This window comes from Cyprinus carpio, chromosome B16 (assembly GCF_018340385.1).
Source record: "Cyprinus carpio isolate SPL01 chromosome B16, ASM1834038v1, whole genome shotgun sequence".
Taxonomy (NCBI): domain Eukaryota; kingdom Metazoa; phylum Chordata; class Actinopteri; order Cypriniformes; family Cyprinidae; genus Cyprinus; species Cyprinus carpio.
In genome coordinates this window covers 23,798,417-23,812,139 of record NC_056612.1, presented here as the reverse complement: position 1 = coordinate 23,812,139, position 13,723 = coordinate 23,798,417, and the positions used below count along the sequence as shown (strand labels likewise).

The 13,723-nt window shown below is 38.8% G+C and overlaps 1 protein-coding gene across 4 annotated transcripts in view; it reads left to right on the top strand.

Moving 5' to 3' along the window:
* Nucleotides 1–13,618, top strand: part of LOC109071881 (zinc finger protein ZFPM2-like) — a 143,489-nt gene extending 129,871 nt beyond the window's left edge. For all 4 annotated transcript variants that reach the window (XM_042741601.1, XM_042741600.1, XM_042741598.1 and 1 more), the window contains 3 exons: nt 7,192–7,398; nt 8,296–8,520; nt 10,108–13,618. In XM_042741601.1, the coding sequence (XP_042597535.1) occupies nt 7,192–7,398; nt 8,296–8,520; nt 10,108–12,581 (2,906 nt within the window). In that variant the 3' untranslated portion in view covers nt 12,582–13,618. The remainder of the gene's footprint in view (nt 1–7,191; nt 7,399–8,295; nt 8,521–10,107) is intronic.
* The last annotated feature ends 105 nt before the right edge of the window (nt 13,619–13,723 follow it).

Genomic DNA, 13,723 nt, shown 5'->3' with positions numbered 1-13,723 from the left:
TTTACTTTAAACATTTTAAATCCTTTTGCTTTTATTTTGGCTGAAAATAAAAATTTTTTACATTTCCGACCACAAAAAAGATGGATATTACACAAATGTGTAAACTAAGTGAACCTAGCACATGCTGCATTCTCAAGTGAACGTTAAACTTGCAGTACATGCAGAGATGGCGTTTGCTGCATTTGCTGTGAACACTGCCATGTTTCTCTTTAAAACAAGCAGAGCACCTATACAGTTATTTAATAAATTATTGCCTTTGTTTAGATAATTGCACTAATGAATAATAGCAGGCAGGCCCTTTTATTTATTTTAATTTTACATTGAATATTATTCATTACTAGTGTTTCATCAACACACAAACCCCCTGCAGTTCCCTCAGGAACCCCCAGGGGTTTGCAAACCCGCATTTTGGAGACCCTGGTTCACTGTATTATTCTAAAAAAGACACGCCTTATCCTCAAACGCCATCAAATGCAAGACATCTTTGTCAGCTCTCCTCCTGCGATTTGTCCATGTCGCAGCGATCAGTCATATTCCAAAATGGTTGACAGGTGCATCAATCTGGCTCAATCTCCCACGAAAAAGCGTCACTGCCAGACGGCCTGAGTCAAGGTTTCCAAAGATGAGAAGGAGCCATTTTTCCAGGCCGTGCATTTGCATGAGGGCAAGCGTCCATGGGCCCATGTGGCACGGGGACGGAGCCATGTTGGAAGAGAGCGGTCCCGCTGGAGCCCGGCCGTTCACCTGCTCCCCAGCGTGGAGCATGCTGGGAAGGGGACGCGGGCCACCGACCACAGCTGGGGGTCTGCTGCGCAGCTCAACACTACCGCTCCCTGCTGCCACGAAGGCGTGACGTCCCATTAACGCTGATGGTCAAGACGGGTGGCATGTGTGTGTCCCTCGCAGCGGGGGCCGCAGTAAACACATGTCGACTAGCCGCAACCAATACGCAGTAACCTGACGAAGTGAGCACTGCTCTCGGTGAGAATGTTTGCTCAACGCTCTCTTTTAAATCTGCAATCAGAATATTAACAAGATTTTTTACCATGAGTGAGCTAATCTGTGCCGCTTCCCATGAAAAGTAGATCGAATTCTATTTTAATTTTTTCCATAATAATGCATGTACACTAAATGTGTAATTTCAAGCCAAATATATTTATTTTCCGCTGCGGGATGCTCGTTTTTCATCCAAAAATGCTTTTGCAACATTCATGTGATGTGTAAACAAAGTTTGGGCTTGACGTTAAAGTGATGAGCGGATGTGTTTTTGATGCTAATTCTCATCACAGCTGTTGCTGTAAACACAGTAAATGAAAGCTTTTGTCAGTGGGATTCTCAAATTGGCAAATGAAAAGTACTTCTAAAGGGATTTGTCAAAATCAGCTTTTAATCATTAAATAAACATCACATTTTGACTATTATAAATCATTCAGTATTATAAACACATTTCTGTATCTGATGGGAGATGGAAACCTGTAATGTTCTGAGCTGGAATTTCTAATATTGAGAAGAAATTTCATATTTCTTGTTCTGTCATTCCAGATAGTCAGGAATTACTGTACTCTCTCTGCCATAGTCTACTATATGATACTGCACTGATGCAATACGGCATGTCACACCACAACATAACAGTGTGCTACTAATCTACACAGTGCTATACTGCATTACATGAATGCATTTATTTTATACCTTTTATGCTAATATCACTGCTGTCATTTTATTTACTTGAACTCTTCCACAAATGTGCATCCCATCTGCAAAGAATGCAAGCATGTGTACAATAATTCTCATTTATGCTTCAGAAAATACTGTAAAACAGTCACTACAAGACAATGAAATGGTTGAAATGCTTACAAAAAACTGTCTTTTTGGGAAAACAAGGAGGGGACAAGTAGCAGTGTGTCTGAGATTGGTCTCGTGTGGTTTTGGGATGAACAGAGTGAGCTCTGATAGGTCAGATCTGTAGTACAGTATGGGAACAGTGCCCCCTTATGGCCATACACAGTGATTGTTGACATTGAGATGGAACATATCAGTCTGATGGCTTATCAGTAACACGACTCCCTTATTTAGACTTGTATTGGTTTTTTGGTCTTCATAATTAATTACTGAGGTTCGAAGTATAGATGTGCATTCACAAGTAGTTCAAAATTAGTGTCAGCAAAGCAGTACCAACAGTATTTCATTGCTGTACTGAGGTCAGTCTTAACCAGGCAAGGTTTTTTCAAAGCCAGCATGAAATGCAACCCATTTTACTTCCATAATCTGATGCATTTCCAAGTGAAACACAATACTCAACTAGAAAGAATGTAGGGAAGGAATTGATTTTATCCATTGGGAACTGATTGAATTGGAAATTACTCCATGTGGTAAACCACTTACACTCATTATGATCAGGAACATGCTTTAATAAAGCAAAAAGTATAAATTTTTTGGTCATTTTAGGACCTCTGTGTTTGTTTCCTTTTCATTCAGGTTTTAAATTGGAACATCTATTTCTGAGGACAAAAAAATTAGCAACTATTCAGTCACTTGTTGTTTGCTGGTATTAGAATAATTTTAAGACTTTTATTTTGATATAGAGACAAAACTGAAAGTCTTTTATGTTTTTAACTACTTGAAGTTTAGAGGTCTCAAAATACTTCATACTTGACTTTTAGCAGCTTGCTAGTAAAGCTAAGTTATGAGATGCATTGTTCTGTTCTAATAAACAAATCTTTTTTTTTTTTTTTTTTTTTTTTTTTGCTCCAGCTGTAGTGAATAAATTATTGAATGTCTGAAGGTAAAAGCTGCCTGATCCATTTTGTCCCAGATTCATTTTTGGCAGTGCCATTTCTGGCGTAGCGTTAAGGTTTGTGCTCCACACCGCCGTTACGGCTTCTGATGCATCCGTTTGTCTGGACAGATGGGAGAAACAAACACGGATATGTTTAACTATGCATTTTACAGCAAACTATTAAAGTCTTTCACTATTTACACATGCAAACATTTGAGTAGCTGTCCTCCGGCCAGTTCATTAGCCAACCCTTCTGTCGACTTTTGCCATGAAAAGACAGAAAGAGAATGCAAACGAGAGCTAGAAAGGCATGTTTTGTGCTTTTGCAACACGCTCAATCTTTTAAAGTGATCATTCAAAGTGCTCGTGCCCTGTGTTATAGGCGCTTTTGAGGGCTTCGGTCTGCAGCTCATCCTGGTGCGTCTGATCAGAATGGCACAGACTTACACATGTAATTGCATAATGCTGAACCCTCCTGTAATTCCTTTATGTAAACATCTTTAAGTAAGTGTTTAAAAGCATCATTAGTGCGAACGAGGGGGGAGTTTGGGCCGCGAGGACGAGCTCGCGCTAGTGGATTCTATAGCGGGAGATTGTATGAAAAGAAGTTATCTGGACTGTGTACAGGATACCGGGTTTTGATTGTTTTAATGAAGCAGCTGGCTTATTGTGTGTCCTTAATTCCTCCATTGTTTTTGGAATATGTCATAGTTCTTTATTCTTTTATCAGGTGCGCTGCAGGAGGACAGAGACAATAGGCTTCATTGCGACTGCGTTGGCCGCGGCACAAAGGCCTTCTGCTGCAGACAGCTCACAGGCAAAAAGCAGCACGGCGCTGGCTACGCTTTTCAGCCGGGGTCCCGTGTCTCCTGCGCGTGCACTCTTGCTTAAGGGCCACCCATCGACCTGTGTATTTCAGTGTGTGAACTTACAATGGCACAGACAGGAAGTCTTCATCCCAACTGTGGATGTTCTTTAAGTTGGACTTTTTGACCCTGCGAGCACCTTAAGTTGAGGAGGAGAATCAGCTGGAAATATTTCTAAACTCATTTAACACACCTGCGAAGGGTTCGAGCCAGCCTTTTGTTCATCACTGCATGAAGTTAGGCTTTGTTTGACATAGAATATTGGCATATTACTCTTATTATTTCTGCAGTATTTAAAAGACTCACATTATGCTGCACAGTATGCTAATTTTCTACTGCTTTTGCCAAAAATGTACAGTATACACAATACATTCCCTTTATGCCACAATGCAAAGCATTGATTAAATTTGATTAAAAATGCAATTTTTATATCCATATTTTATATCCAAGATGATAATGGGCAGCTATGCTTTTTAACTGGTAGGTTGCAAGTATGTTCTGAAAGGGTCACAGATTTGTATTGGAAATGCTAAATACTAATAATTAAAAATGCAACTAACCATATAATTATGGATAGCAAAATGCATAGGCAAATCAGCATTTAATAGGCAGGAGAAAGCATTTCCCTTATCTTTTGCTCGTCCGTCCAGTGTACAGTATTTTCATCTGTCATTAGTTGCTGAAAGTTTGAAAACATCAAAGTTTAGAGAAACTTAAGAACTACATTTTGATTTTAAATAATATATAGACTTTTTTTATTTTAATGTTATATATTGTATTCTCATTATATTTTGTATTATAAATCAATTCTGTATTTCTTCATGCAATTAAAAAATGTCATTATAATAATTTAGAATTTGCTGATATTTGTTGACATTATTAATAATAATATATTTATATTTATAATAATTATACTTATAATAATTCAAATGTTTAAAGCATATTCTTATTTTATATTATACATTGTTTTTATTGTTAAATGAAACTAAAACAGTTAATTATTAACAATTATTATTAAAAAATTATTTCAAATAAATTTGTTGATGAAAACCTTGAAACCTTGAAAACCACTGAAAAAAAGAAAAGAAAAATGAAAATTATAAATGTTGCCCTGGCAACTACCTCAAGTTGAAATTTGAGTACTAATTACCACACACACACACACACACATATTAACTAATATAACTGAGAAAAGCACTTTAAAATTAAAAAGAACATTTAAATATAAACATAAAAGCTAATTCTAAATATTAATAAATACTGCAATATTATATAAGCAATACTAAAATACCACTTGTATAATACTGTATGTGATGCGTTTGATTGCCACTTGATGTCTGATGTAGAATCTTAAAACCTGAAGAAAAACGAGTTGAAAACCACTGCTGAAAAACTCACCTTGCAGCCGCTAAAACATCCGCATTGGAGAAGGACATGACAGCAAAACTAATATTGTTCTGATTTTTATTACACCTTATTTCTGGGCAGTCTCAAAGTTTGCCAGTGATCCGTTTTGATGCCACAACTCATGTGCCATCCCACAATGCAGCAGTGCCCTGCATACATCACATTTCTGCCTTCTTTTCTAGTGTAAGTAATGAGTTCTTCATGCAACTTCCAGCAGTACTCTGAGCAGGCAGAGGTGACCTGCGCCCTCCTGCTGGTGCAGGTGACAGTTTTGATCTGCGCTGATGGCGACGGCAGTTTTTGTTATTTTAATTAGGAGATAAGGAAGGAGAGAGCCTCTCCAGGCAGTGTGTGGTGTGTGACAGGATCCCGCTGATGAAGAGGACCCATCTGAAGAGTGTGTCTCCCCGCTGCAGATTCACACCATGATAAGCTGCTCTTTCAGGCAGCAGTCACACATTTCTAACACAGAAGCTTTCGCAGTCAGCGCCTGCATAGAAAGCCATTTATTCTCCAACTTTCTTCTTTTTATATATCTGATCTGATTGTATGATATCTTTCATTTTTGAGCACCCCTTGGAAATACAGTGATTATTAAATAATTTCATTCTAAGATTTCTCCTTAAATGTGTGCTTGTAAGCTTATTTTTATTAGACAGCTAGTTGTCCAGAAAAGTAGTTGAATAGTCAATGAGTCAAATGTCTCACACTGTGCAGTATCATTCTTTCAGACCGTTTTGAGGAATTCAGTTCTCTTTCTTTTTCTCTCCGTACCTTTCCAACAGCTGCTCTTCCTCTCTGAAGCTCCATCAGTGTGTTTGCACATCTCTAACTGAGAGCTTTAATTAATTGTTCAGCTTCCCTACTGAAACAATGTCCTAATTCTGCCATTTAGCATCTGCGTATCATAGTTTGTTGTTATCTCAGAAGCCAGATTTTTTTGTAAATAGTCATATTTAAAACTTTAATCTCTTGAATGGCAAATGAAGTGTGGCTGAAATCCGTCCATGTGCGATGATAAATGCTATCTGAGCGTAAACCCTTCACTGACTTCCCATCTATCCCTCCCTTCTTTTCTTTTCTGAATGTATTCAGAGAGTGTTTGATCTGAACTCAAATATTAGATGTACAGTAGACCGTAAATATTTACCATCCCTTTAGAGCAACATTAATTAAAGATGAAGTGCATAACATTATGAAAATTGCAAAAAGAGTGATTTGTTTGTTTTGTTTCCTGAATACTCCCCAAATTCCTTTAGTCGGACAAATGATGTTTTAATTGTCATTTTCCAACAAAACTTTTTTTTTAATTTTTTATGAATTTATGGCTCTCCTGTATGCCATTTTCCTGTTTAATTATAATACCTGTATAATTTCCAGTAAACTTAGTGTTTGATGCAAAAAACTAAATATATGTGTGTGCAAAATGTATAATCATTTTTATAATTTTAATAAAATAATATTAAAATAAAGGTAAAAAAAACGCATAATATAATATAATATAATATAATAGTACAGACTAAAGTTCAAACGTTTGGGGTTGGTATGATTTTTAATGTTTTTAAAAGAAGTCTCTTATGATCACCAAGGTTCATTTATTTGAACTAAAATACAGTAAAACAATAAATAACAGATTTCTATTTTAATATATTTGAAAATGTTATTTATTCCTGTGAAGACACATGAATTTTCAGCATCATTACTGCAGTCTTCAGTGAAATAATTCTTATATGCTGATTTGATCCTAAAGAAACAGTTGCTCTGCTTAATAGTTTGTTAATATTTCTTTAAGATTCTTTGATGAATAGCAAGTTCAAAATAACAAAATTTATTTGAAATATTTTTACTATGCTGCAAATTATTCGTATAATTATGTATAATTTTCTCTGAATATAATTTTTCTGACAGAAGGAGAAAAGTATATTAACATGAATTTTATCAGCTTAAAATTCACACTTCAAAACACACTTCATCTTTAAAGAATCATGAGTAATTCATTCTCTTTTAACTTCATTTAAATGCTGCATAAAAATTTATCAAACTACTCCATGTTTAAATCAGTTTTTACAGGTGAAACATTTGCATACTTTTTAAACTGAAGTGTCTAAATGCAGCAGTGATAATGTTTCTTGTCTCACGCAGGTGGTCAGTTGTGGTGCACCACGACCAAGAACATGATGGAAGGCGAAGAGCTGGTGGCATTCGCAGTGGACTTTGACTCTCGATTGCAGGCGGTCAGTCACATGTCTCTCGGTGAGGGCATGTACCCAGCACGCCTTCTGGACACCATCCAGCTCCTGCCCCAGCAAGCTGCCATGGCCTCCATATTACCTACAGCTATAGTCAACAGTAAGCCCTGCTTCTGTTTACACACAAGCTCAATAACTGTCCACAGGCATCATAAACATGTATGCAGCGAATCAAATTTAATAACTGTCAACATACTTTAACAATGAGGCCGTATGGTTGAGTCTCGCTGTAAAACTTGGCCACAATATTGCCGCATATGGGGTCTCACCTGTTCCCGCGGCTGCACTGTTGAGCTCTCTTACCAATAATTTGAGCCAGTTCAGAATGTGTTACACACGCACGTATTACACTGAAAACAGAGGATGCTGGAGTTATTCACAGATTAACCTCTGCTGGAGGAACGTGATGTTCTGCCCTGCAGTTTAGGGGTACAGTAAACATATCTGGACTCTGACCAACCTTGTAATTGCAAAATTCAAGCCATTTGCAAACACTTTGTTTGTTGACTTTATCAGGGAAGTCTAGAGTTCAGCTTGACACAGAGGATGCTGCTAGCAGATGGTGCAATGTTTTCATTTGCCCTTGAGGAAAGGGCACAAGCCTACTGGAATCATCTCTGTTGCCATGCAACATCACAGCAGAAGTGTCATTTAAAACTGTTATTTGAGCCGTGCATGTGAACTGATCATTTAACACTCCAGACGCCCCTTCAGATATATCCCCTATAGGAATGGGATTTGTAAGGAATTGCACAATTCCTCTCTTCTACTTACACTTTTGAAGAAGTATGAAAAAGAAATGCCATGCCATAGCCAAATGTTGAGAATTTCAATAATAAATAAACTTTATTATTAAAAGGTGTGTTTGCACCTTTTGACTTTTAATACTTTTTAGAAGGCAGCATAAATGCTACTGATAAAGCTCATAATGTGTCAAATTAAACACTCAGCAGAACTGTTGTAGGTTTGCCTTCACATGCCTGTCTCTGTGTTTCAGAGGACATCTTCCCCTGTAAAGCGTGTGGGATATGGTACAGGAGTGAGAGGAACCTTCAGGCGCACCTGATGTATTATTGCAGTGGGCGGCAGAGGGAACCTGATAACGTCTCTGAAGAGACTGACGCCAATTCTCACCAAACTCCCAATATCTGCCCTTTCCCACAATGCAACAAGAGCTTCAGCAACCCTCGTGCTCTGGAGATGCACTTGAGCTCACACAGTAGTGAGTATGATAGTTATTTCTGACCGTCATTGCACATTTAGCTCACTCATCACCCATTCCTGTTTTGCAGCTATCATTTATTGATATCAAATCTAGAATCTTACAGTAAATTATGTTTAGGTTTTGAAAACGTATAGTTCAAGGGTACAATATCATTAAATATTCAAATGTTATCAAATTAAACATGTTTTAATATTATTTGAAACCCAGCCAACCTGGAAATTAATGATGATGATTGTTAATAGTTGAGTTTAGTTTAGTTTCTCTTTTATTATCTCCCTCTGGAGAAATTTGGCAATCCAGAGAGCAGATCAAACATCGAACAATACACTTATTCAATTACACTCTTACACAATCCTAATAATACACCAACATTACATATTACCCGTCACATTACCCTCAACCACACAACAATTTCAGTCACTTATTATTTAAAAGTTTGATGGATAATGAAATTAGAGAAAATTTGTACATATTCATCTTACAATTTGGTACCCTATATCTCCTGCCTAAGGGCATCAGCTCATACTCCTTGTGGAGAATATGGCTTGGGTCACCAATAATTTAAAGACTTCCTAACAGACCTCTCAAAAATGTCCTGAAGAGAAAGTGGGGATAACATACCAATTATTTTTCTAGCTCTTCTAACCACATTTTGAAGTTGAAGATTTGAAGATCTAAGTTTGTCAAATTGCCAAAACATATTGTAAAACCATAACATATTATAGATTCAATAGCTGATGACTTGATGACTCCATTGCAGCTGAGAATCAAGGTAAATACCTAAATTCCCTCTAAAAAACTCTAAAGTTGTTACCTGCTCAACTTCCTCCTCATTAACTAAAATTGGACTATGATCTTCCACCAACCTCGGGTCAAAGATCATTTCTTTAGTTTTTTTAACACTCAACATCAAGTTGTGTTCCTCACACCACCGCACAACCCCTTCTATCTCTAATTTATACATACCGACATCTGAATTCTTTGTCAGCAAATTGAGTATAGCTGTATCATCTGAAAATTTGATAATATAGTTATTTATGTACTGGTTTCTACAATCATTTGTATATAATGTAAAAAGAAGAGGTGAACTTACGGAGCCTTGAGGAACTCCAACATTTGTGACCAATATATCAGAGAAAGTTGAATTAATTTTATTTAATATTATTGATTAATAATAATTATAATGATATTAATAATATTGTTTTATATTAATATTTTACTTTTAGTTATATACATACAAAATAAATACATAGTTAAGATAAATTAATAATAATTTATGTCTGTCCTTATTCTATTTCATTGTACTACACATTCACTGCCATTTTAGGTTGTTTGATCTGCACCAGCCAAAAGCCTGCTTATGTTAATATTAAACTAAAAATAATATGAACTAAAATTCTATATTTGCATGTAAAAAATCAAGAAACAATTACAGTTTTATCAGTTTATTAAGGTTAGATCAAATAATCTTCATCTGGCAATAATGTGCGTCTAGGAAACAGGCAAAATGCTTCAGCAGACACAATGTAAAATTAGTGGAAATGCAAGATTAACAAAAACAACTGTCTTTTTTCTTTCTCACAGGTGTCAAAATGGAAGAGTCTCTCCCCCCTGGCACCAGTTTGAAATGCACAATCTGTAACTTCACAGCAGATTCACTCCTTACATTCCAGCACCACATCCTTTCACACCTGTCACAGGCAGCCTTCAGATGCAATCACTGCCACATCAGCTTCCAGAACCACAGGGAACTGCTGCAGCATCAAGACTTACACGGACACTCTGGGAAGATTCGCAGGGAGAGCGACAGTGAGAACTCCCCAAGAGGAGGAGAGGAAAGCCTACAGGCGGCACGGGCAGAACTGTTGGGCAGGAAGGATGTGGTTATGCAAAGTCCCAAGAGCACATCTAACAAGGCCAACAGTCCTGATGGAGAACTCGAAAGACCTGAGAAAAAACCTACCCTCGGCCTGCAGAAGGGAGAAAGTCACCCAGGAAGCAAGGCTAGTTTCTCTTACACCAGAATCAAGTCAGAACCCTCTAGTCCACGGCTAGCCTCCTCGCCGGTCCAGCACAACATGGGCCCAACTTTCCCCATGGGTCCATTCCTGTCACAGTTTGCTTTCTCCCAGGACATTTCTGTGGTACCACAAGCATCTGAGATTCTAGCCAAAATGTCAGAGCTGGTGCATCGCAGGCTACGCCATGGAGGGAACAGCTACCCTCCTGTCATCTACAGTCCTCTCATGCCCAAAGGAGCGACCTGCTTTGAATGCAACATCACTTTCAATAATCTAGACAACTACTTAGTTCACAAGAAGCACTACTGCAACAGTCGCTGGCAGCACATGGCGAAGTCTCCAGATTTCTCCAGTGTTCCGGACAAGGTGTCCGATGCCATAAGTCCAAACAGTGGCCACACTTCAGTCGGTATGCTCCCCGGATGCCTTCCATCTGAAACTGACAGTCATCTCGTGACAACAGCTTGCTTGAATTCATCCGTTTTGGATATTATGAACGCTGGTGGAAAAGTGCCAGAAAAAGACCTTCCTGGGCAAGTAAAGAAGGTTACTACACCAACAGGAGTTGAGGAACGGCTCGGCGGAAAACAGCCTGAGGTGAAGAGTCCCAGCACGTCATTGGTGGATGGTGACAACGACCCAAACAAGACCACCTGTGAAGCATGCAACATCACCTTCAGCCGGCATGAAACATTCATGGTTCACAAGCAGTACTATTGCGCCACTCGCCATGACCCACCCATGAAACGCATGTCCGCGAAGGTGCCCGCCATGCAGCGGACCATGAGAACACGCAAGCGGAGGAAGATGTATGAGATGTGTCTACCTGACCAAGACCAACGGCAGCCCATGGGGCCACAGCCGGGATTCTTGGGCATGCCCACTCTAGGAAATCCTTGTACATCCCAGGAAACGGTAGAAAGTCTAGCTGACCGCTTCCATCCACGATGTGACATCTTTCCAAGCCTTGTCCCGAAACACTTAGATGCTTCTCTTACCGTCTCCAAGCCTATTCTTGCCCCCAAAAGTAACACTATTGCAGACCCACAGGAACTAGATGCTCCGATAGATCTCAGCAAAAAGTGCTCACCTCTTCCTGACAAGTCGTGCAACTCCCCCAAAAGACTCTTGGACTATCACGAATGTACCGTGTGCAAGATCAGTTTTAACAAAGTGGAGAACTACCTTGCCCATAAACAGAACTTTTGCCCTTTCACATGTGCTCAGCATGGCGAGATTGGCAGTCTGGAGCAGCCGATGTTCCCGGGCGTCAAGAGTGAAGGCAATAATTCAGAAGACATCTATGATAAGAGTTCTGTAAAATGTGAGAAAAACGGTGGCAACAAGTTGATGGTGCAAAACGGAGCCATGTTTCCACCACACCTCGGGCCTGTGACGGATCTGAAAGCTTTCAGTGATGCATCGCTCATGACTTCGAAAGATGAGAACAAGAACATGTTTTTGCCTCACTGTCTCTATCCTGGAGCAATAAAGAAGATGAAAGGTACAGAGCCAATATCACCGTATTTCGGGATAAAAAGTACCGACTACATGGCAGGGAGTCTTGTTATGCAGGGTGAGGCGGCCGAACAGGAGCAAAGCAGCAATGGCGCAGGTGAGACGGGCACAGAACCACCTGTGACCAATGGCTGCCCCCATCCCGGCAAGGAGCCGCTGCCTCTGCTGCCCAAAAACAGGGGCATGGTGATTGTCAACGGTGGTCATAAAGAGGATCGCCAGACACCAGAAACACCCCAGCAAGAGAATCAGCCTCACAACACCTCATCACCAGAGGAACAAACCTCTCCCACGTGGGGAGCTGAGAACCCTCCCGACCCAAACGAGAATGTATCGCCCACTTCGAAATCACCTGTGGAGGAATCCGCACCTGCCGGAAAAGGCATAAATGGGTCAGCGCCGCCAGCAGGCAGTGGGAAGTATTGCCGCCTCTGTGACATCCAGTTCAATAACTTGTCAAACTTTATCACTCACAAGAAGTTTTACTGCTCGTCACATGCCGCTGAGCACGTGAAATGAAATTCGCTCTTCTTCCCTCGTCTTTTTGGGTACACTGTCATGTCTGAAATAGTGCATCATGCAGTTTTATATACTGCTTGTGGACAATCAAGAGAAGCTTCTTCTTTCGTTATTTGAAGACTTAATGCAAAATAATGAAAAAAAAAAATCCAAGTGTAATATTGGTGCCACTTTCACCTTTTATTTATTTTACAATCAGTATTAATAGGAGTAGTGCTCTTAATTTAAATTCAAAGAAAGTTTATATCAGAGTTGTTTGTATTGTTAATGTATAGTCATTCTTGTGTAGCAGACATATTGTTTACAATGTACGTTAGGTTCAAGGAGACAATAGGCACAGGATACAAAACTGAAATGTGTTTTAGACCCAACAATAGCTACTGGAGCACTTGTGTATTCTTATTTGCTGGTACAGTTTTTTGTATATGTCAAAATGTTACTTGCAGTATGATTCTCTTGACTTCAGCCTTAAAACAGTTCGGAGGGATAACCAGGCACAACGCTGCAGCTCATGTTTTGGCATATACTGTACACATGGCTTTGCATATATATATGTTGCTGTTTGTCTGTCTTTTCTTCGACTCAGAAGTGGATGTTTAAATGAGGATGGCAGCATTCTTGTATAGTATTGTATTTCTGTTTGCTGACACACCTTGTTCTCCCTTTTTAAAAATTTGCTCTCAGCGCAATACTTTGTAAAAAAAAAAAAAAAAAAAAAAAAAAAAAAAAAAACAAGGAAAAAAAGGAGGGCGGGAACATTACAGAAAGCAGTATTATAAAGGGGGAAGAGCAGCTATTTCTTACTCCTGAAAAAAAAAAAATGAAATTGTACAAAAAGCAGGTTTATCAATGGTGATTATTGATGGGTGGGACAAGGGAATACTGTAAAAATGATCATTCCAATGTCCTTATGTAAGAAAAATATTTCTTAAAAATGTTGTTGCTATGCATGTATATGGATGGAATAAAATTCCAGATCTGTTGGAAATTTTTATTTTGATGTGGTGTCAATTAAACTTCAATCCTCAGGATAAACAGACCATGTTATTGTCTTCTTTCAGGACATCTAATGGAAACATTTACAGCTCTCATCAAAAGGGAAATGTGCGTGGAAAATTTTATTGTTTTCTTTAAGGACATCT